Genomic DNA, 19,838 nt, shown 5'->3' with positions numbered 1-19,838 from the left:
AGAGAGGGAGACTGATCTGGCCATTCTGTCATAGTACCCGGTCATGTGGATACTACCACCATATATCCACAGGACTGAAATCCAGAATTTCATTTATCTGCCTTCTAGTCATTTTCTGGTGTGCATCTGCCACAAGGTGACTAATGAGACTCACTAGGGGACCTAATGATGGCTGCACATGTGGGATGCTGCTCATCCCTGGGAAGTGACGAGAGAGGGGGCCAGGGGACGGTTCCATCTTGTCTCCGACATATGTCATCAGCTGGGGTCTCCTCTCCCCTGCACTAACTGCTGTTCTGGGCCAGAGTGAAGAAAGGGGGGACAGGGGACAGTTTCACCTTGTCTCCTGTGCCATGCTAATAATGTAATATAATATATTGTATATACATACAATATTTATATTATAATGTAATGCAATATAATACTAATAATATAAGTATATGTTTATATTACATGTAATATTACTAATAATATTACAATATAATGGTATAATACAATATAGTAATATTTAATACTGATATTGTACTATGCTAATAATATAGTATATTGTGTGTGTATATATATACATACATACATATCTATCTATCTATCTATTTATCTATCTATCTATCTTGCAAGCCCCTTTGGAGTGAGAAAGGCAGCATATAAATGTAGTAAATAAATAAATATGCTTTACACCACCTGTGTGCACATCTGCCCGTTTGTATTGGTGCAGAACACTTCAACTGCACCAGCCAGAGCTTCCTAACTGTGAGAGCTGTTCAGCAGTGGAACTCTCTACCCCGAAGTGTGGTGGAGGCACCTTCTTTGGAGGCTTTTAAACAGAGGCTGGATGGCCATCTGTTGGGGGTGCTTTGAACACGATTGTCCTGCTTCTTGGCAAGGGGTTGGACTGCATATCCCACGAGGTCTCTTCCAACTCTATGATTCTATGAAGGGGAAATAACCAAGCCAACGCCACCCTTTTGCTTTTGATCATTATTATTATTATCAAGTCCTGAGAAAAACATCCAGCTGGCTGGGCGTTGGGAAAGTCCCAGAGATGGGCCCAGAAGCGTCCCGGGTGTCATTACAGATGCAAAGGCGAGGAGGTGCAGGAGGGCAGGGCTCCTTCGGGAAGCGCCACAGGAGGGAGGCCAGGCCACCGGAATGGAGGGAAGACGCAAACAGTTCTGCTCCTCTCCTGCCAGCTCGGCCTCACAGAGCCCCAGGAGGGTTGGGCTGCAGAGTGAGAGAGGCCTTGATGTGCCAGAGGTCAAGGTAGGGAAGGGACTTCAGAAGAGGCACCAGCCTAGAATGGAGTCAGCATAGACACACAAGCGAAGGCGGCTCCCAGTGGGACAGGGCTGGGTCAGGTCAAGTCAGAGCTGATCGGAATCATCATCAGTCTCCTTCGCTGCAGCTCCACAGAGTCTCTGGCAGCCTTCTTGCTCAGCGATGGCTGGCTAACTCCTAAGCATGTTGACTGTTCAACTTGGCTGCGGGGCGGAGACTTCTGGCTGCAAAGGGGAGAGCAAAAGGCGGGAGTCCAGTTGGCTTTGCAGCCACACAAAAGCCTGCTATGGTCATGCCAAGACCATTGGTGCCAGTGGGGCTTGGGACTAGGAGGAGGAGGAAGATGTGGGAGGGGAGTGATGTCATGGCCCTCCTGCCTTTGCCCAGGCAACTAACCTGAGAGCCATGAGTCCCGGAAGTGGCTGGCGAGTCCTCTTGAAGGGCCTGGCTGGATCCAGACGGGGAGGGCCTCTTCTGTTCCCTTTGCTTCCTGGCTAGCTTGGAGAGCTCAGCGTGGATGGCCTGCAGAAAGGCCAAAATTATCCTTTGCTAGCCCTCCTGGAGGGCAGTCAGGGAGGGCTCAGCCCCCCCCCCCCCCAGTTCTATGGATGGAAGGGGAGCAGGGGGTGAAGTGGCCCCAATCCCTCACGTGCCCTACAGGCCCATAGTGCTCTGGATTCCCTGCCACCATCTCCTCACCTTTGTGGCCGGGTCCAGGTGGAGGGCCCGCTTCAGGATCGCCATGGCTGCCTGGTCCTCCCCCTGCTCAGACAGCAGCTGCAAGGAAAACGGAGAAGGAGGAGGATGTTTATTTAGAACCCACTAATTCTCTCCACAAAGGGAGCTCAAAGAGCTACAGAGGAAACTCAACATTATGGGGGTCTCAAAGTGATGCCTCCTCCCTGCCCCTCACCTGCCCCCCTCTCTTCCCTCTTTGGAAGGACTTTATTTTATTATTTATTTTTTTTACTACACTTTTATCCCACCCTTTTCAGTATAAAATGTTTTAAAAAAAGAAGTCAAAATAAAGTATAAGAGAAAGAACATTTAAAGTGGGGGAACATTATAATGGAAGAAAAGTAGGAAATTGAAAAGAGAAAATAAAGGGGAAAGAAGAGTGAAGCAAAGAAAGGTTTTGAATGGCTTGCGTTCTTTATGTTCAAGTCTGTCAGTTTTCCCATTCTATCAAGTTTTCCTTTCCCAATAATAATCTATTTTTAGTGTGCCAATTTCTTTCCCTTCTTGTCCATTTCTAAGCCAAAGAGCTGGCACTGTCCATAGATGCCTCCAAGGTCATGTGGCCAGCATGACTGCATGGAGCACTATTACCTTCCTACCGATCTCACATTTGCATGTTTTTGAACTGCTGGTTTGGCAGAAGTTAGGCCTAACGGCAGGCGCTCAGCCCACTCCCAGGATTTGAACCGCGAACCTTTCGGTCAGCAAGTTCAGTGGCTCAATGGTTTAACCTGCTGTGCCACCAGGGTGTCGTCCAGCAGGCAGTATAGGATGATAAAATCAATGACAAATAGGCTGAGAAATAGCTTTTATCCCAGAGCTGTGATTATGTTGAACTCTATGGTTCATAGGGATGCGAATGAGGAAGGAGGAGTGTTTTGGTTTTTGTAATTCTACATATATAATGGGATGGCATGGAATTTGTCAGGTTTTACAATGTATTGTAATATAGCTGAGTCATGCACTGCTAATGGGCTTCTATTGGGAATGCTGAGTCATGCATTAACTGTGTATAGAACTTCATTTGGGGAATGTGTTCTGGCCTAGTCCAGGTGATTGTGAATGATGTAATCCTGGGTCTGAGTTAAGTCAATGAGTTGGGAACCAATCGGTGATTGCTATGTGTAAATGAATTGCATATAAGGAAGTCATGTACAGTGTATATCTCTCCTAGTGCTGTTGTTCGTCGAAGGCTATATGTAATTAAAAGAACCTGTCTGCTAAGACAAGATATAACTGTATGCTGTGGTAAGTTTGTAGTATCATCTAGACTGGGGGAAAGACAATGGTAAAACTGACAATGGCCGGGCATGTGCTCAAGAGTATGTAAATGTTCCAGAGTGACTGCAGGCTGTGGAAGCAGTTGACTGAAAATGCTGTGCAGGAAGAAGCTACTGGAAAGCGCTGAAGTTGTGCAACTGATCTGCTGCTGAATTGTGAAGTTAATCTCAACAGAATTTCGTTGTACGATGTACAGTGACGATAAAGTTATTCAGTTCTATTCTATGCTGGCTCTACCTTGCCTTTCCGGAAGAGTGCCTTGACATTGTCGGGGTCCAGCTGCAGCACCCGGTTGCAGGACCCCAGGGCCTCCTCCGGCTGCTGCAGCTTCATCTGTGCGGCCGCAGAGTTGTTGAGGCATTTGAGCTCCAGCTCTCGACGCTCCTCTTCCTCGTCGGGGCTCAGGCAGCCTGCAGAAGGGCCGCACAGGAAGGGCCTCACCCCCAGGCAGGCAGAGGCCTGGCCAGGAGCCCCCCACTCTCCCCACCTCCAGGCTTTGGAAGCTTAGCTCCCTCCCCTCCATTGTGCCAGTGCTCAACCGCCTCTGATGTGCCCAGGCCTAGGCAGGCTGGAGCCTGGTGTTTCAGGCCTCACCCCCAGGGCTGGCCCAGGAGCCTCACCTTCCCCTGGCAAGAGCAGCAGCTGCAGAGCCTCCTGGTAGCAGCGCAGCGCCCGCTGGAAGTCCTCCCTCTCGAAATGGAAGTTGCCCCACTCCCGCCGACGATTGACTAGGCTGAGGCGCTCCGAGGCGGGCAAGAGTGCTGGATTGGGGCCGTCCTGCACTTGAAGCAGGGTCACCTCATAGAGCAGAGTGGCGTTGGAGGGGATGTCAGGCTCCCTGCAGAGGAGGAGGAGGAGGAGGAGGAGGAGGAGGAACGTGTCCAGGTTGGTCCACAGATTCTGCCTCCAACCCCTTTCCTCTCTGGAAAAAAGGGCCTTACCTGCCTAGGCAACCATAGGCACAGGTCGGGCCGACCAGGAAAAGGGCCACCTCTCCCACCTGCATGGAGGAGACTGCAAGCTCCAAGGCCTGAGGAGAAGGAGGAGGAGGGTCAAGGGAAGGGAGAGCAGCCATGAGCCCAGACCTGGGAGGCCCCCTTTGCAACCGTTGTCCCTGCAGGCTACGCAAATGCCCACTTGCCCGGGAAAGGGGCTATCCCAGGGAAGGCTATTTATTTATTTGTTTATATATTTGTATACCGCCTTTCTCAGCCTTTCAGCGACTCAAGGCGATTTACAAGCAGCAAGTCAATACACATACTATCAAATTCAAATAAAAACATTACATACAATATAAAACCACAACAGAAACAATAAAACCCAAAATCATAGCATCTCGTTAAAACATTGTCCAATTCCATCGTTGAGTCCAGGAGTCCACAAACTAAGCCCAAGGACTAGATAGGTCCAAGGTCATTTACCCGGCCTTTGCTCAGGGTCAACCTAAATCTGAAATGAGTTAAAACCACAGAACAACAACAACAACAACAACAACAACAACAACAACAATCCTATCTCATCAGCCAAAAGCAGACCCACACTTCCCATTGAAATACTAATAAGTTTATATTTGTTAAAATTGTTCTTCATTTTAATTATTGTATTGTTTTTAAATGCTTTTTTTTCAAATTATAATCTGGCCCTCCAACAGTTTGAAGGACTGTGGCCTGGCCCTATGTTTAAAAAGCTTGAGGACTCCTGGTCTAGTCATTCCATTTCCTATGTCAGTTACTCTACATTTGTAAATGCTTGCTCAAACAACCATGTCATAACTTTCCTCCAAAATGTTAAAAAGGAGGGAGCCAATCTGATATCCCCAGGGAGGGGGATAGCTGAGGGGCCACCACCAAGAAGGCCCTAGCCCTCATCCCCACCAATCATACTTGTGATGAAGGCCAGGATCGAGAGCAGGTCCTAGATGGTTCATAAGGAAAGATGCGTTCCGACATGTAAATTGGGCTCACTCACTCACCTGGATGGCCTCCCCTTGGCCCAGGACGAAGGTCAGCCGGGGGTCCCTCTCCACCAGGCTCCCATCCTCCAAGGCGCCCAGCAGCTTCACAACCATTTCCTGCCCTGCCTGCGGTCGATCTCCATGGCCCTGTTTCACTGGGCACTTCCTCAGGCACTTCCCTTCTGGAGGGCAAAGGGGTGGGTCAGTGAAGCGACATGTAGAGGAGCCCCCCTCCATCCCCTCCTTCCCCCACTGCACTCACCAGCAAGGTCCTCCCAGCCGCTCGCCTCCCAGAGTGCCTGGAAGCTTCCATCAGGCCCCATAAGATGCTCCAGGCGCCGGTAAAAGGCCTTCTCCTCCTGCTGGGGTGCGGGTGCCGGGATGGAGGTGTGTGGCAGACAGAACTGGACCCTGCGGGGCAGGCGGGGGCTGCCTCGGGACCCCTCCTCCCTACGGGGTGGTGGCAGAGGTGGCGGAGAAGGTGGCAGAGATGAGGTGACCCTCGTCCTGGCTTCTTCTCTCGCTTCTGTTGGGTCCTGCAGCCCCTCCGGCATCGGCAGGTGGTCCTTCTCCATGGCCCCCCTCAATTGCCACCAAGGGGCCCCTTGCGGCTGGATGGCGGGAGCCAGGATGGCGGCAGTGCCTGTCTGGGTGGCCAAAGAGAGGCTGAGCGGCTGCTAATGCAATTACGGCCTCAGCTGGCGATTAGAGTAAGCCTTTCTCGCCCCCGCTGCTGCCACTGCTTGCACGCTCTTCTCTAGACCCAAGTGGGCCATTCTCAAGGAAGCTCCGAGGGATGGGCCAGCAGAGTAAAGTGGCCCCTGCCCTTTCTGTGGCCCCCAAAAGCCGGAGGAGGAGCAGAGAGCGAGGAGGCAAGGGGAAAGAGGCCCAGGCATCCTGGCTGGGAATCATCACTGACGTGATTCCGCTCTCTGCAGCATTTCCAGCTGACTACTGCCTCCAAACTCTGCCTTTGCTTGTGGGCTTCCATAATAAGCCCCCTCCCCCTTATTGCCAATTGCACTGCAACATCTGGCCTGGTGCGGCTCCTCTGGAGGGATGCTGAAACACACGCGCGAATACACACTGCTTTGCTGGCAGATTAGGGCCTAATGCCCATGGCTCTAATAGGCTTAGCAAGAGGGGCACGTGGCCAGTTATTCTGGTCTGGCATGGGGCTGGGCTGGGGGAGGGGGGCAGAGCGGGTCTCTAGGGCTCTTCCCCTTGTGGCAACTGGACAGATGCTTGCAGCTGTCCCAAAGTCCATGCCCTGCTTGCCTGTCACCTGCAAAAGACAGACTTCTTGGCAAGTGGAAACCAAACAGAAGAGCTCCAGGAAACTTGGTTCTGGAGATCCTTCCCAGGCTCAGAGGAGTGTCCGGGCCCCAAAGGCTTTGGGATCCGATCCATCCTTGACAAGGGGCCAACACATTTTTGTCCCAGTTCAAAAGGATTCCCCCAGCCTCTAAAGGGACAGCACAACCACCCATCTGGGCTCTTGATAGAAAAGGCAAAGGTGTTTCTGCCCTTGGAATTGGGCAAAGGGAGGGTGCCAATACAGCTGAGAGTGGCAGAGGTGGGTGGGTTGGTGGGCCGTCCTGGGAGGTGACCCGCTGTTCCAATGCAGGATGATGGGAAGGAGAAGGGCAGGGCCTTGTGCAGGGAGAGCGCTGTGCTCAGCTGCCAAGAGAGGAGCACGCCTTTCCCAGCCTTCCTTGCCTCTTCTGCTCCATGACCAACTCTTTTGCAAAACCTCCTCTCCCGAACTGAGCATGTGCCAAATGGGGGCGACAAACAAATCCTCCCCCTTCCTGAAACAGGGCTGGAGCAAAACACAAGGAACAGGACACAGAGCAGCCTCAGCTTCCGATGACCCGCCAAGGACTCAGGGAACCTCGTAGGGAAGAGTGGGCACAGCAGCATCACACAAAGGCAAGTAAATGGGGGCCTAAAGGGGTATTTTATTGATCCGCTCCTCAAAATGTAGAAAAAATTAGAAAACAAGCCCCCCACCCTCCCACAAACATTAACCAGTCCAGGGCACCCACAGCGAGCGCGGTGACCAAGAGGCGAGGAGGCAAAGCCAAGCAGTGCTGCCCCTGGCCCAGCCCTCCTCTGCCGCCCCGCTTCGCTTTCAAGGACGGAGGTTGCGATGGCGGGATGAAGGGACCCGTCCTCCGCGCTCATGGGCCACTGGGTTCCTCCGCAGGCAAAGTGACAGTCGAGGCGAGACCCCTTCCTTGCTCCTCCTCCTCCTCACAGATCTTCCTTGGGTGCTGACTTCTTCTTCTTCTTGGGCTTCTCGTCCTCCTGCAGGACCGGTGGGTAGGTGGCTTCCCGCTTCAAGTAGCTGACAAAGTCACTCACCTCACGGCCTCCCTGTAAAAGACAAGAGGGCACCAGGCTAAGCCCCTTCCCAGACACATTTTGGACCATCTCACTGCACCAGAGACTGCAGGCCTTCTGGGCTCCCAGCATCCCCATGGGCTCTTCTTCCTCATCATGATCCACACGAAGGAGCCTCCTTTTATCATCTTGTTCTATAAGTCAGTAACAATAATTTTATTTCTTACCCACCTCTCCTCGTGGAACTACTTGACTTACCTCGTATTTCTTTGGATTCTGCTTGCTTCCCGCAGGAGAAAAGTAAATGGTGGGGAACCTGTCAAAGAGTACAGAACAGTCAGCCGGCACCTTTGGCAGAGGGACTTGCAGGAAAAGCCCTTTGTGCTCCAGGCCTTAGGCGCACATCTTCTTCTGAGGCAAGTGTGGGTGGGCGCAGCACCATGAGCACCAATTGCCGCTCTGGGGCCAGAGTGAAGAAGGGGAGCCACGAAAACACAGTTCCACTATGTCTCCTGGGTCATCAGATGGGAGCCCCTCCCTTCGCAACAATATAGAAGTATATAATACTAATACTGTGCTATGCTAATAATATATTGCATGTACATATATTGATCATAATATTGTAATATATTGTAATTATAATAAAATATAATTGTATATCATATATTACCTGTAATAATATAATCTACTGTATATACATATAACATTGATAATATTATAATGTAATACAATATAATAATTGCATATTATATATTACATGTAATATTACTAATAATAATAGTTTTAATGGTATTGAATAGCTGTCTATGTTGTAAAGCCGCCTTGAGTCACCTTTGGGTTCGAGAAAGGCGGGGCAGAAATATCGTAAATAAATAAATAAAAAATATTGCAGTTATAGCACAATATAGTAATATATAATACTAGTATTGCTCTATGCTAATAGTTTGATATATTGTACGTATATATAATGTTGATCATAATATTGTAATACATTACAATACCAATAATAATTCAATATAGTAATATAATAATTGTATATTATATATTACCTGTAATATTACTAATACTACCGCAGTATAGTGATTCAATATAATATAGTAATATGTAATACTAATATCATGCTATGCTAATAAATATATTGTATGTACATATATTGATCATAGCATTGTAATATATTGTAATTATAATAAAATATAATACAATTGTATGGCACATATTACATGTAATATTACTAATAATATTGCAGTATAGTGATATAGTACAACACAGTAATATACAATACTAATATTGTGCTATGGGTATGTACATATAATATTAATCATAATATTGTAATACATTATAATACGAATAATAATACTACAATATAGTAATACAATAATTATATATTATATATTACCTATAACATTACTAATACTATTGCAGTATAGTGATATAGTACAATACAGTAATATATAATGCTAATATTGTGCTATGGTAATAATATGTACTTATAACTTGTAAGCCGCTCTGAGTCCTCTTCAGGGTGAGAAAGATGGGATAGAAATGTCGTAAGTAAATAAATAAAATTACCTGGCCCTGATTGTTTTTCTCACTGGGGGGACTCAAAAGTGGATAAATAAATAAATGCCAATATTTCGCTGTCCATACTATCACACGGACACAGGTGGGACTCTACCAGGAAGGGGCTGGTCTTACCCTCGGACTTCATAGGGAGAAGGCACATCATTGGCTGTGGCGTCCATCTTGGCGATGATGATGTTAGGGTCGTTGCTGAGCTGTTGAGAGGCAAGCCAGTCAAAAGTTACCACAGGCGTTGGGGCAGCAGCACGAGACACATTTCTTGTCCTGGTGGTGCTGCTTCCCACCAAGGAAGGAAAGTGTGTGCATCCAGGCAGACAGAAAGGCAGCCTCACTGCAGGTGGACACCTTCTGCCCCCCACCCATTCCCACCTGGCATCAACCACACTCCAGGCCCACCTTCTCCCCCAGCTCCTTGTATTTGGGCTCCAGGTTCTTGCAGTGGCCGCACCACGGTGCGTAGAACTCCACAAGGACATCCTTGCCTTCTGCGTTGACAATCTCATCAAAGTTCTCAGCCACAACCACCTGGGAAGAGAACACAGAGGATTAAAAAAACAAAAACAAAAAACAAAACAAGCAAACAAATGGAACAGAAAGGCAAGGCCAGAGACTGATTGCTATTTGGAAATCAGTGTAAATCATGTCCTCCCCCACATATCCTTGGACTATAATTCCCAATAGCCCCAAGGTAAGTATCAGTGTGTGTGTGAGCTCTTACCTTCACAGGCCCCTCGTTGTTTTCTGGGATGGGCTCAGACTTCAGGTATCTTTTCAGGTTCCCATCAAAATAATCCTGAAGGAATCTCTCCAAGGCTTTCCCGTCACGCCTGCGCAACAGACAAGAGAGCCAATTCAGCCACGCTTCTTCCTCAGTCACTCAGGCCCATTCTACGGCTGCACCGAGGGGACACTTACGAGAACTCCTCCTGCATGGCATACTTCTCCCCCTTGGCCGTCCTGATGGCTACAACTGGGATGTCACCAGTGGAGCTGTCCAGGCCAAACTCTGAGATCTCGTGGCCAAATGTCTTCGAACTGGCAACAGCAAAGTTGAGCTTGTGCCCAGCATCCAGGAAACTCCGGGCCACTTTCATCACCCTGTAAACACCATGTTGTCAGCAATGTTGTCCCAATCAGAAATTAGAAATGAAAAGATTAAATGGGTCACTGTGAGTTTTCTGGGCTGTATAGCCATGTTCCAGAAGCATTCTCTCCTGACATTTTGCCCACACCCTCAGAGGTTGTGAGGTCTGTTGGAAACTAGGCAAGTGGGGTTTATACATTTGTAGAATAATGTCCAGGATGCGGGAAAGAACTCTCGTCTGTTTCAGGCAAGCATGAATGATGCAACTGGCCACCGATTAGCACTGAATGGCCTTGCAGCTGCAAAGCCAGGCTGCTTCCTAGCTGGGGGAATCCTTTGTTGGGAGGTGTTAGCTAGCCCTGATTGTTTCCTGTCAGGAATTCCCGTTTTTCAAGTGTTCCTCTTGGGATTAAAAATGCAATAGTTTAACCTGCAGAAAAATACTAGGGGTTGGTTACAAATTGCAAAGGTGGAGGACCACACCTCACTGTCCTGCATCATGGGTTTTCGTATCAGACTGACGCACACACACACTCAATTCTACCTTCCCCCACTTTTCTGTCTGCGTTTTTCCTTCTCAACTCTATCCTTCAATTCAGCATCTCTGTGTCTCTCTGTTCTTAAAGATCTTATTTTGAAAAACATTTCCTGTGCACTTTTCCCTCGTTCCATCTCTGTCAGGTCACTTTATTATTTATTATTATTTATTTATTTTATTTGTATACCGCCCCTCTCAGCCTTGCGGCGACTTGAGGCAATTTACAAGGCAAAATTCAATGCCACAAAATACAAGTACAATTTAAAAAACATTAACATCGATACAGTCATGACAATTGTTTGTAATATATACCTTGTAAGCCCCTCTGAGTCCCCTTCGGGGTGAGAAGGGCGGCATATAAATGTCGTAAATAAATAAATAAACAGCAGTAAAAACGTAAGTCAGTAAATCCTCAATAAAAACATTGTCCAATTCAATTTTCCTATGTCCATTACTCAGTATTTGCAAATGCTTGCTTGAACAGCCATGTCTTGAGTTTTTTCCGAAACGTTAGGAGCAAAGAAGCTGATCTAATCTCCTTGGGGAGGGCATTCTCTTCTTCACCTTTTACCCACCATCTCTCTCTCTAGTACTTGGCAACCTTTATCTCTCCAATTCCTTCACTCTTTACAATCTTCCCCTCTCCTCTCTTTAACCCATTCTTTCACTATCTCCTTCTTATACATTTCAATTTTCAAATCCCAGTGTTTCACGAAAATCACAAAGGCAGAGGAATCCCAGAAGGGTTTCAAAGCTTTGTGTCCTTGGCATCTACTGGAGAGGCAACTCACCTGTTGCGCCAGTAGTTTGACCCTTTGGGATTCTTTTCATAGTCTACATCGTAATACGCCACCAGAAGGTCCTTCCCTTGGATCAGCTCTTTGTTGTCTTCTGTCATATGCGGGCAGAGGCCAAATCTGAAGAACAAAAGGAGCGCCAGGACTGTTTTTAGTGTGCAGAAGAACTTACGCCGGAGCAGCCCCCCCGACTAGGGAAGCAGTGGCGGCAGAACTCACATGTTCTCCTGAAGGAACTTCTTGATCTTGCCGGTGGTGATCTTGTCTTCTGTGTATCGCACAGAGCTGTCCTCAAATTTGTTGGCCAAGTGCTGAGGCCGGAACAGGAAGATGCCCCTGGAAAATGTTAGCCAATGCAGCTGAGAGTGGGCAAGACATCCCCCCTCCCCCGGCAATGTTTTTTGGTGTGCCTTTAAATTACTACTGGTCATGGGGAGCTTTGGCCAAGATTTGGTCAGAGGAGACTTGTTCTCCTACCACATCATTAATTCCATGTGCACGTGGAGGCATGGTAACTTTATCTTTGCATTTTGATTCACCCCCACCCAGAGGACAGCTTTGGCAACTACAAGATGCAATGTGTTACTATCAGCTCTTTTGGATTTTATTTATTTATGTATTATTATATTTATACACACACACACACACACATATAAGTGTGGAATGTTCTAAAGGGAATTGTTGTGCCTTGGTTTCTATTGAAACCCTTCAACATTCTTTGTTTGTGTGCCCTAAATATAATAAACAAAAGAAATACAAATGTTCCCAATGACAAGTAGGTTATAAAATTCCTTATCTTCTGACACCTCTAAGGTCATGTGGCCAAAGCGGTACCTATTGATCTATTCACATTTGCATGTTTTCAGACTGCTAGGTTGGCAGAAGCTGGGGCAAACAGCGGGAGCTCACTGTGTCCCGCGGATAAGAAGAGCTGACCCTCTGGTCAGCAAGTTCTACAGTTTAGCGGTTAACCTCCAGAATTCTTGAGATTATTAACTCTTAATTATGCTTTCCTTTTTATCTGCTACTTCCTCTGGTTGTATAGGTCTGTGTTGTGATTTCCTGTTGAGTGCCAATAAAGGCTAGGTATTGTTATTACTGACTTGCTATTGCCTTTCTCAACAGTTGAGTGTGGCTGAGCATGGACAGGAGAGACCTGGTCTCTTGGAGCCTGACACTGAAGCCACTAGGCTACACTGCCTCAAAGGAACAGGGGCTTCTTGGCTGGATTCATTCCTCTGTAGCTGTGACTTGCCCAGCGCTACCGTGGCCAAGTGGGGATTCACACCCTCCTCTCCCCAAGTCCCACCAGACATTCATCCTGCTAAGAGGCAGGCTGTTACCCTAAACAACTCTCAGGTGAGACACAGCCTTTCTTTCCACTTCAGCATCTGCCAATGAGGCAGCAGGTGGCTCAACCAATTATCCCCAGGGAAAGTTACAGTAACTGATAGTCAGTCGGCACCTCAAGCCCCAGCTTGCCTTCTCCCTTCTGGGAACAGGACAAACAAGCCAGTCCCCAAAAGATCTTGCACAGAGGTTTTCCCTTCCTGTAAGTGGCCAAATAGGGCTAAGGCTCAAGTCAAGAGCCTAAAAGCCTAAAGACATGCCAAGAATAACATCAACGCACATCTCCTTTCAACAGAAATTACGGTGGGTCTTGTCAAAGAGATATGCAAAGGAAGAATTTGTCAAATGGGTGAGAGAAATTGTCCTGAAGCACAACCCTGTAACTAGAACATAAGGAAGAAATGCGTGCAGTGGCTGCAGAGGCCCATGGAGCACTTACTCGCCATCGGGCTCATACTTCTTGATCAACTCTTCGTCACTGGTATGCCCAAACCGGTAGTTGTCCCGCAAGTTGCTCGCCGCTTTCATGAACTCTGAGTGAGCGTCACCAAACAGCTCCTTGAAGAAGCCTGAGAGACAATGCAAAGTGGAAATCGGGGCAAAGTCAGAAAGAGATGGGAGATGCTCTTCCAATGACCAAACACGTTAAAGTCCTCTTTCTCTCCCTCTCCCTCCGTGCGCCTGCTTAGTCTCTGTTTACATCCTAAAAAAAGACTTCTCCTTGACACCTTGTTCGAAGATGAAGGCAACCTCCTTTGATTTGAGCTTCACAGATGCCAAGGCTTCGGCCCCCATTCCAGGTGGAAGTCTCCTGCACACACACACTCCACATTCATCACTGATTTACTTACCCACCACCGCAGCATCCTTCTCGCTGATGAACTTTTGAAATGTATCGGATCGCAGGGCAACTGAGGCCGGCCCGGCCTGTTTCTTGAGATGGCTCACGATTCCATCTTAGGAGAAAGGCACAATGGCATAATTAGAAGGACTCCATGCAAGGCACATTGATTGCACCACAAAAGGCCACAAGCCCCTCTCCCTCTCTATTTAAGGAAGTCCGTGCACCCAGTATACTTTAATGTGGCATTGACTCCATTGAGCTGTAGCCCTAAATAGGAATAGGGTGAGGTTTAGGGCTTTGAAAATTAAAGTTAGGGTTAATGACAGGGTTACGGTGAGGTCATTAGGGTTAGGAAAATGTTACAGGTCAGGCTTCGGTTTGGGGTTAGGTTAAGAGTTAATTTTAATAGGTTTAGGGTTTGGATTGGGGATAGGTTTGCAATTACAGTTGTTAATGCAGCACTGGCCCCACAACCCAATACAGGGATAATAATAATGATGAGTTTATTCTTATATCCCATCTCCCCAAAGGGACTCGGGGCGGCTTACAGATGGCACAAAATGTCTAAAAACAAACATAAAAATAAAGCAAAATATAAAATACAAACACATATGCATATAAAAACACCAACTCAGACTCAATGAAACTAAGGGCAGCAACAAGTGGTGGTAGGCTGGTGTAAACATGGCCAAGCTGTAAACAATATGAACGGAAGAAGTCCAATTTGCAACAATGGAGTGAGGGCATAGGATAAAGTGCAAGGATGTGAGATTACTGCACAGAGCAACTAGCGACTAGCATTTTTTGAAAAAGCTACGTCTTCAAATCCCTGTGAAAGAAAGACAGTATGGAGGCCTGTCTAATCTCCCTGGGAAGGGCATTCCAAAGTTGGAGGGCCACCACCGAGAAATCCCTCTCCTTCATCCCCACCAACCGTGCTTGAGAGGGTGATGGATGTGCGAGGAGGGCCCTCGCAGCAAATCTTAGAGACCGCACTGGTCTATGGGGGCATGTGGTCATGCAGATAGGCAAGACCTGAACTGTTTAGGGCTTTATAGGGGATAACCTGCACTTTAAATTGGGACCAGAAATTTATCAGCACCCAATGAAGCTGTTTTAATATAGACATTGTCTGCTCCCTATAGCTAGCTCCAGTTAGTAGCCTGGCTGCCAATCTTTGCAGCAATTGCATTTTCCAAACTATCTTCAAAGGCAGCCCCAAGTAGAGTGCATTCCTGTAATCCAATCTGGATGTAACCAAGGCATGGACCACCTTGGCCAAGTCCATCTTTTCGAGGTACAGTAACAGCTGGCGAATAAGCTTGAACTGTGCAAAGGCCCTCCCAGCCAACACCTGAGCTTCAAGTGTCTATGATGAATCCAGGAGGACTCCCAGACTGCGGACCTGTGTCCTCAAGGGGAGTGTAACCCCGTCCAGTACAGGTTGCCACCCAATATCCTGATTGGCCTGGCAACTGAACAGGAGGACATCAGGTTGTTAGCCCTCATCCAGTCCATCATTGCTGCCATGCACTGGTACAAGATCTGAGGGGCTTCCTTGAAATTCGGTGGAAAGTAGTAGAGTTGAGTGTCATCGGCGTAGAGATGGTGCCGAACTCCAAAACTCTGCATGACCTCATATAGTGTTTTCATATAGATTTAATTATTACTTATTTATTTCATTTATACCCTGCCTTTCTCACCCCACAGGGGACTCCAGTCGGCTTAGACACTGGCAAAATTCAATGCTGCATATAAACATAACAATAAAAACAAACGCCATTCAACTAAAAAATAACTTCCATAGATGGCCATGGGACAGCTCCAGAGAGCGCCGCGAAAGACCCCCACCTGCCCCCCAGGAGCAGAGGGGCCCCTGCAGACCCACCTGCCGTCCGGGGCCCATCATAAGTCCCCGACTCCTCCCCATTGCGGAATATCTTGAGAGTTGGGTAGCCACTCACGCCATACTTGTTGCAGGTATTGGAGTTGGCCGTGCAGTCAACCTGCAGAAGAGGAAGGAAGAGCGAAACCACATCCTTAGCGGGGAGGAGCCTGACACAAGCCCAGTCTGTGTAGCAGGAAGGGCACATCCCCGGAGGGCCCCCCATCCCTGCTTTCGGCATCTCAGCTTCAGCCGTAGATAGGCCACAGAGCCCTCCCTCTGCCTCCCCATGGGAACGTGGCTGTTGATGATATACCATATCAAGATGCATCACTCACCTTGACGAGCGGGACCACGCCCTTCAGCCGGGTGGCTGCCGACTCGTATTCCGGGGCCAGGCGTTTGCAGTGGCCACACCTAAAGAGGACAGAGGGTGATAGTATGATAGCTGGGTCTGGAAGCTCCGTGCTTTACGCACATTCTGCAACGGCGGTTGTGAATAAGGGAAGGGGGGAGCGGCAGACTGAGGGTAGGAATATACTTCAATCTGGTGGAAGGATAGAAAGGAGGCGAGGGTTAGGATAAAGTTTAGGGCAAGGTTTAGGGTTTGGGGTAGGGTAAAGATTAGGGTTAGAATTAGGCTTAGGTGGTTACGTTTAGGGTTAGAGTAAGGTTTAGGGTTTGAGTTAGAATTAGGATTTGGGTAAGGATTTTACCATTAAAGAATTCTTACATTCCAGCTATAATATCTGTGTTCTGTTCTGCGTTATGCAAACAGAGCTCCCGAAGGAGCTAAGCAGAAACAGCGTAAGTCTCAGAGCTTCCGGACCCAGCTTTCATACTATTACCAGACAGAGGACCCTGTCAGGCCCCATACCTTCCTCTGACTCTTCTTCTGATCCGAGATCCGCCCCCCGATTATTTATTTATTTGCATCGCTTCTACCCCGCCCCTCTCACCCCCGAAGGGGGACTCAGCTTACATGGGCAACAATTCAATGCCATAATATCAATACAACAACATAAAATCAAATACATAGAAAATTAACAATAACATTAATTAAAATCACATACTCATATACTAACATAGTCGCCTAATCAAAATCACATATCTGTTTCCTATTGTCATAATCCTGTGGTCCGGTTCAGTGTCTAAGTGCTGCTAAGTCCACTAGCCGAAAGCCTGACTCCAAAACCACAACTCTAGTTTTTTCCTTAAAGTGAGGAGGGAGAACGCCGATCTAAACTCATTGAGGAGCGAATTCCACAAGCATGGGGCCACCACTGAGAAGGCCCTGTCCCTCGTCCCCACCAGACGCGTTTGTGACGCCGGTGGGACCGAAAGCAGGGCCTCCCAGTAGATCTTAAAATACGAGGTGCAACGTAGAGATACATTCGGATAAGTAAGATTGAACTGGGCCCCATCCCAGCTCAAGGAGGGCACCCACACTGCAGAATTAATACAGTCTGACACCACCTCTGTATTCTTGGCTCCCTGAATATCTCACTCCCTTGTCTGCTTTTTGAAATGGATAAGTCCAATCAATGTGGTGCAATTGTTGGGAGCATTGGACTAAATCAGTCCATGCAACCAGAATTTGAATGCCACCTCAGCTATGAAAACCCACTAGGCTTGGAGACATGGAGCAACTCACATTATCTTGGCCTAAGATGGGAGAGGAAAGAGCCAATATGTTCTCTGAACGAAGAATGCCAAAGAATACTTAACACAAGGTGACTGTGAATGGGAGCTAACATAACATCAAAACTGGACAAGAGCAAGCAAAGGCGGACTTCGACCCTCAAGGTGTTTTGAACTTCAACTCCCAGAATTCCTAGCAGTCTACAGCCTCAGGGCCTTTACTTTTCCCCCACTTAAGCGGCTGAGGGGGGAAAGGAAGGGGTCTGAGGCTGCTAGGAATTGTGGGAGTTGAAGTCCAAAACACCTGGAAGGATCACAGAATCATAAGAGTTGGACGAGACCTCATGGGCCATCCAGTCCAACCCATTCTGCCAAGAAGCAGGAATATTGCATTCAAATCACCCCAGACAGATGGCCATCCAGCCTCTGCTTAAAAGCTTCCAAAGAAGGAGCCTCCACCACACTCCAGGGCAGAGAGTTCCACTGCTGAACGGCTCTCACAGGAAGTTCTTCCTAATGTTCAGATGGAATCTCCTTTCTTGTAGTTTGAAGCCATTGGGAGGGGCAAAGTTGGCCAATTCCTGGGTTAGACCATAGATTTTTCAATGTGTAGATTAGCTTTTAGCAGATTATACTGATCCTCAACCCTCATGCCTTTCTTTTCCATCACCATATTTACTTCCAACCTTTGTCTGAGTTGTACACTAACTAGCAACACCCATACTGACTTGTATTATTATTAATAATAATAATAATAATAATAATATACTGGAGGAGACCTGGTTTTAAAAGGGGAAATTTCAGATATTTCCCCAATGCCTATATGTCATGATTTACTGCCATATTGGCCTATTTCTGCAGTAGGTCTATGTTCACAGAAAATGCTGATTGTTTGAGAAATCAGTGCTTCAAAGAAGAAGTTACTATTCAAGGATAACAGTATATCCTGACAACACCAGCTAGCTGTTGGCTACTTAGAACCCCCAAGTTTCCTAGTCGCTTTGAAGCCATGTTTGCTTCAGAGCGATAAGATACAGTCATGGTTAGAGGACAATGGACCATAGTTATGTTATAGTTGTGCCATTGTTAGGATCCCAGTGTGCTATAAATGTCAATCGAAATCATAAACAACTAATGAACAACTGCATAAAGGTAGTAAAGGTTTTCCCCTGACATTAAGTCCAGTCATGTCTGACTCTGGGGTGTGGTGCTCATCTCAATTTCTAAGCCAAAGAGCCAGCGTTGTCCGTAGACACCTCCAAGGTCATGTGGCCGGCATGACTGCATGGAGCGCTGTTACCTTCCCGCCGGAGCGGTACCTATTGATCTACTCACATTTGCATGTTTTCGAACTGCTAGGTTGGCAGAAGCTAGGCCTGACAGCGGAAGCTCACGCCGCTCCCCGGAATCAAATCTGCGACCTTTCGATCGACAAACTCAGCAGCTCAGTGCGCCACCGGGAGCTCTGAACAACTGCATAGCTAACTTAAACCAATGAAAATGTATATTCCATTTACTATAAATGCTCTGCAGCCCCCTTGGGGGTTGCGACAAACCCTTTGATTGCATCCCTGTATGCCTGTTTGTTGTTATTGCTATAGCCACGCAATAATAAATAGTTTTTTGCAGTTTAAAAGATCCAACTTTCGTGGCGTCCATCCTTGCCCTCCCTATTGGAAAGGGGGCTTCTGCCTTTTTGGGAAATATTCTGGTTTCGTTGCCCCTACAATACTACTACTGGTAACACCCCTTGTGCTGTGTGTTTCTTATGGAGGAGAAAGAAGGGAGGTTGCAGCTTCCGCAGAGCAGGGCCCCGCCCCTCCCAACAGCCAATGGGGAGCGGCCACGGCGTGCGGCCCCGCCCCCAACGGCATGGGGGGGGGCTCCCTTTGCATGCCGGGAGGGGCGCCCCTGAAGGCTGAGGCCTTCGCACTCGCCTCGGAGCCTCTTATTCGGTTCGAACCGCCTTCCTTCCCTCTCTCCCTCCCCTTGTAGGCCTCCTAACTCACCAAGGCGCGTAGAACTCGACCAAGGCGACGCTGCGGTCCGAGAGGCCGCTGTCGAAGTCGTCGTCGCCGAGCTCGAGCACGTCGGAGGCCCCGCCCGGCCTGGGCGTGAGGGCGGCGAGGAGCAGCGCGAGCAGGAGGGCCTCCATGGACACCCGGAGACGGAGAGGACGCGAGAAGAGGAGGCCTCGGCTTTCGCTTTCTGTGGCGCTTGCTCGCTCGCTCGCCGCAGCGGGAAGCTAAAAGAACGGCCGGAAGTCCCGCCCCCTCCGGAAGAGAGGCCGGATCTGCAGTGTGTCAAGCGCTCATTGGCCAGCACCCGAGCGCGCCCAGCCAATCGAGGAGCACCGCCAGGGAAGAGGGCGGGGCCTCGCTTTGTCGCCATGGCGACGCCTAGAGCAGGGCTGTTCCCAGAAGCGCCGCCCCGCCCTCCCTCCCTCCCTCCCTCCGCAACCAGGATCCTGGAGTTGGAAGGCAACCCCCGAGGCCATCCATCCCAACCCCCGTTCTGCCACAGT

General features: G+C 48.3%; 2 protein-coding genes across 3 annotated transcripts; both read right to left on the bottom strand.

The window, feature by feature from the left end:
* Nucleotides 1-963: 963 nt before the first annotated feature.
* On the bottom strand, nt 964-7,121 carry LOC132762465 (peptidyl-prolyl cis-trans isomerase FKBP8-like). Of its 2 annotated transcripts, XM_060755469.2 has the most exons (8): nt 5,511-6,475; nt 5,267-5,430; nt 4,236-4,324; nt 3,915-4,132; nt 3,532-3,704; nt 1,975-2,052; nt 1,672-1,797; nt 964-1,499 (listed from the first exon to the last, which is right to left on the bottom strand). In XM_060755469.2, exons 1-8 carry the CDS (start codon nt 5,821-5,823, stop codon nt 1,470-1,472), a joined length of 1,191 nt encoding a protein of 396 aa, XP_060611452.2. In that variant the 5' UTR covers nt 5,824-6,475; the 3' UTR covers nt 964-1,469. The 2 variants fall into 2 exon arrangements, with proteins under 2 accessions (XP_060611452.2, XP_060611453.2); XM_060755470.2 differs by lacking the exons at nt 964-1,499; nt 1,672-1,797 and having other exon boundaries at nt 1,980-2,052; nt 3,537-3,704; nt 5,511-7,121.
* Nucleotides 7,122-7,189: 68 nt separating this feature from the next.
* On the bottom strand, nt 7,190-19,587 carry PDIA3 (protein disulfide isomerase family A member 3). Its single transcript, XM_060755468.2, has 13 exons — nt 19,324-19,587; nt 16,012-16,090; nt 15,677-15,794; nt 13,796-13,900; nt 13,384-13,513; nt 11,814-11,930; nt 11,589-11,714; nt 10,091-10,273; nt 9,894-10,002; nt 9,572-9,700; nt 9,290-9,369; nt 7,853-7,910; nt 7,190-7,627 (listed from the first exon to the last, which is right to left on the bottom strand). The coding sequence occupies exons 1-13, from the start codon at nt 19,467-19,469 to the stop codon at nt 7,505-7,507; spliced, it is 1,503 nt and encodes a 500-aa protein (XP_060611451.2). The 5' UTR covers nt 19,470-19,587; the 3' UTR covers nt 7,190-7,504.
* Nucleotides 19,588-19,838: the final 251 nt, after the last annotated feature.

Source organism: Anolis sagrei, chromosome 9 (genome assembly GCF_037176765.1).
Source record: "Anolis sagrei isolate rAnoSag1 chromosome 9, rAnoSag1.mat, whole genome shotgun sequence".
Lineage (NCBI taxonomy): Eukaryota > Metazoa > Chordata > Lepidosauria > Squamata > Dactyloidae > Anolis > Anolis sagrei.
Note: the sequence above shows the minus strand (reverse complement) of the source record. Positions and strands in the feature narration are given on the sequence as shown.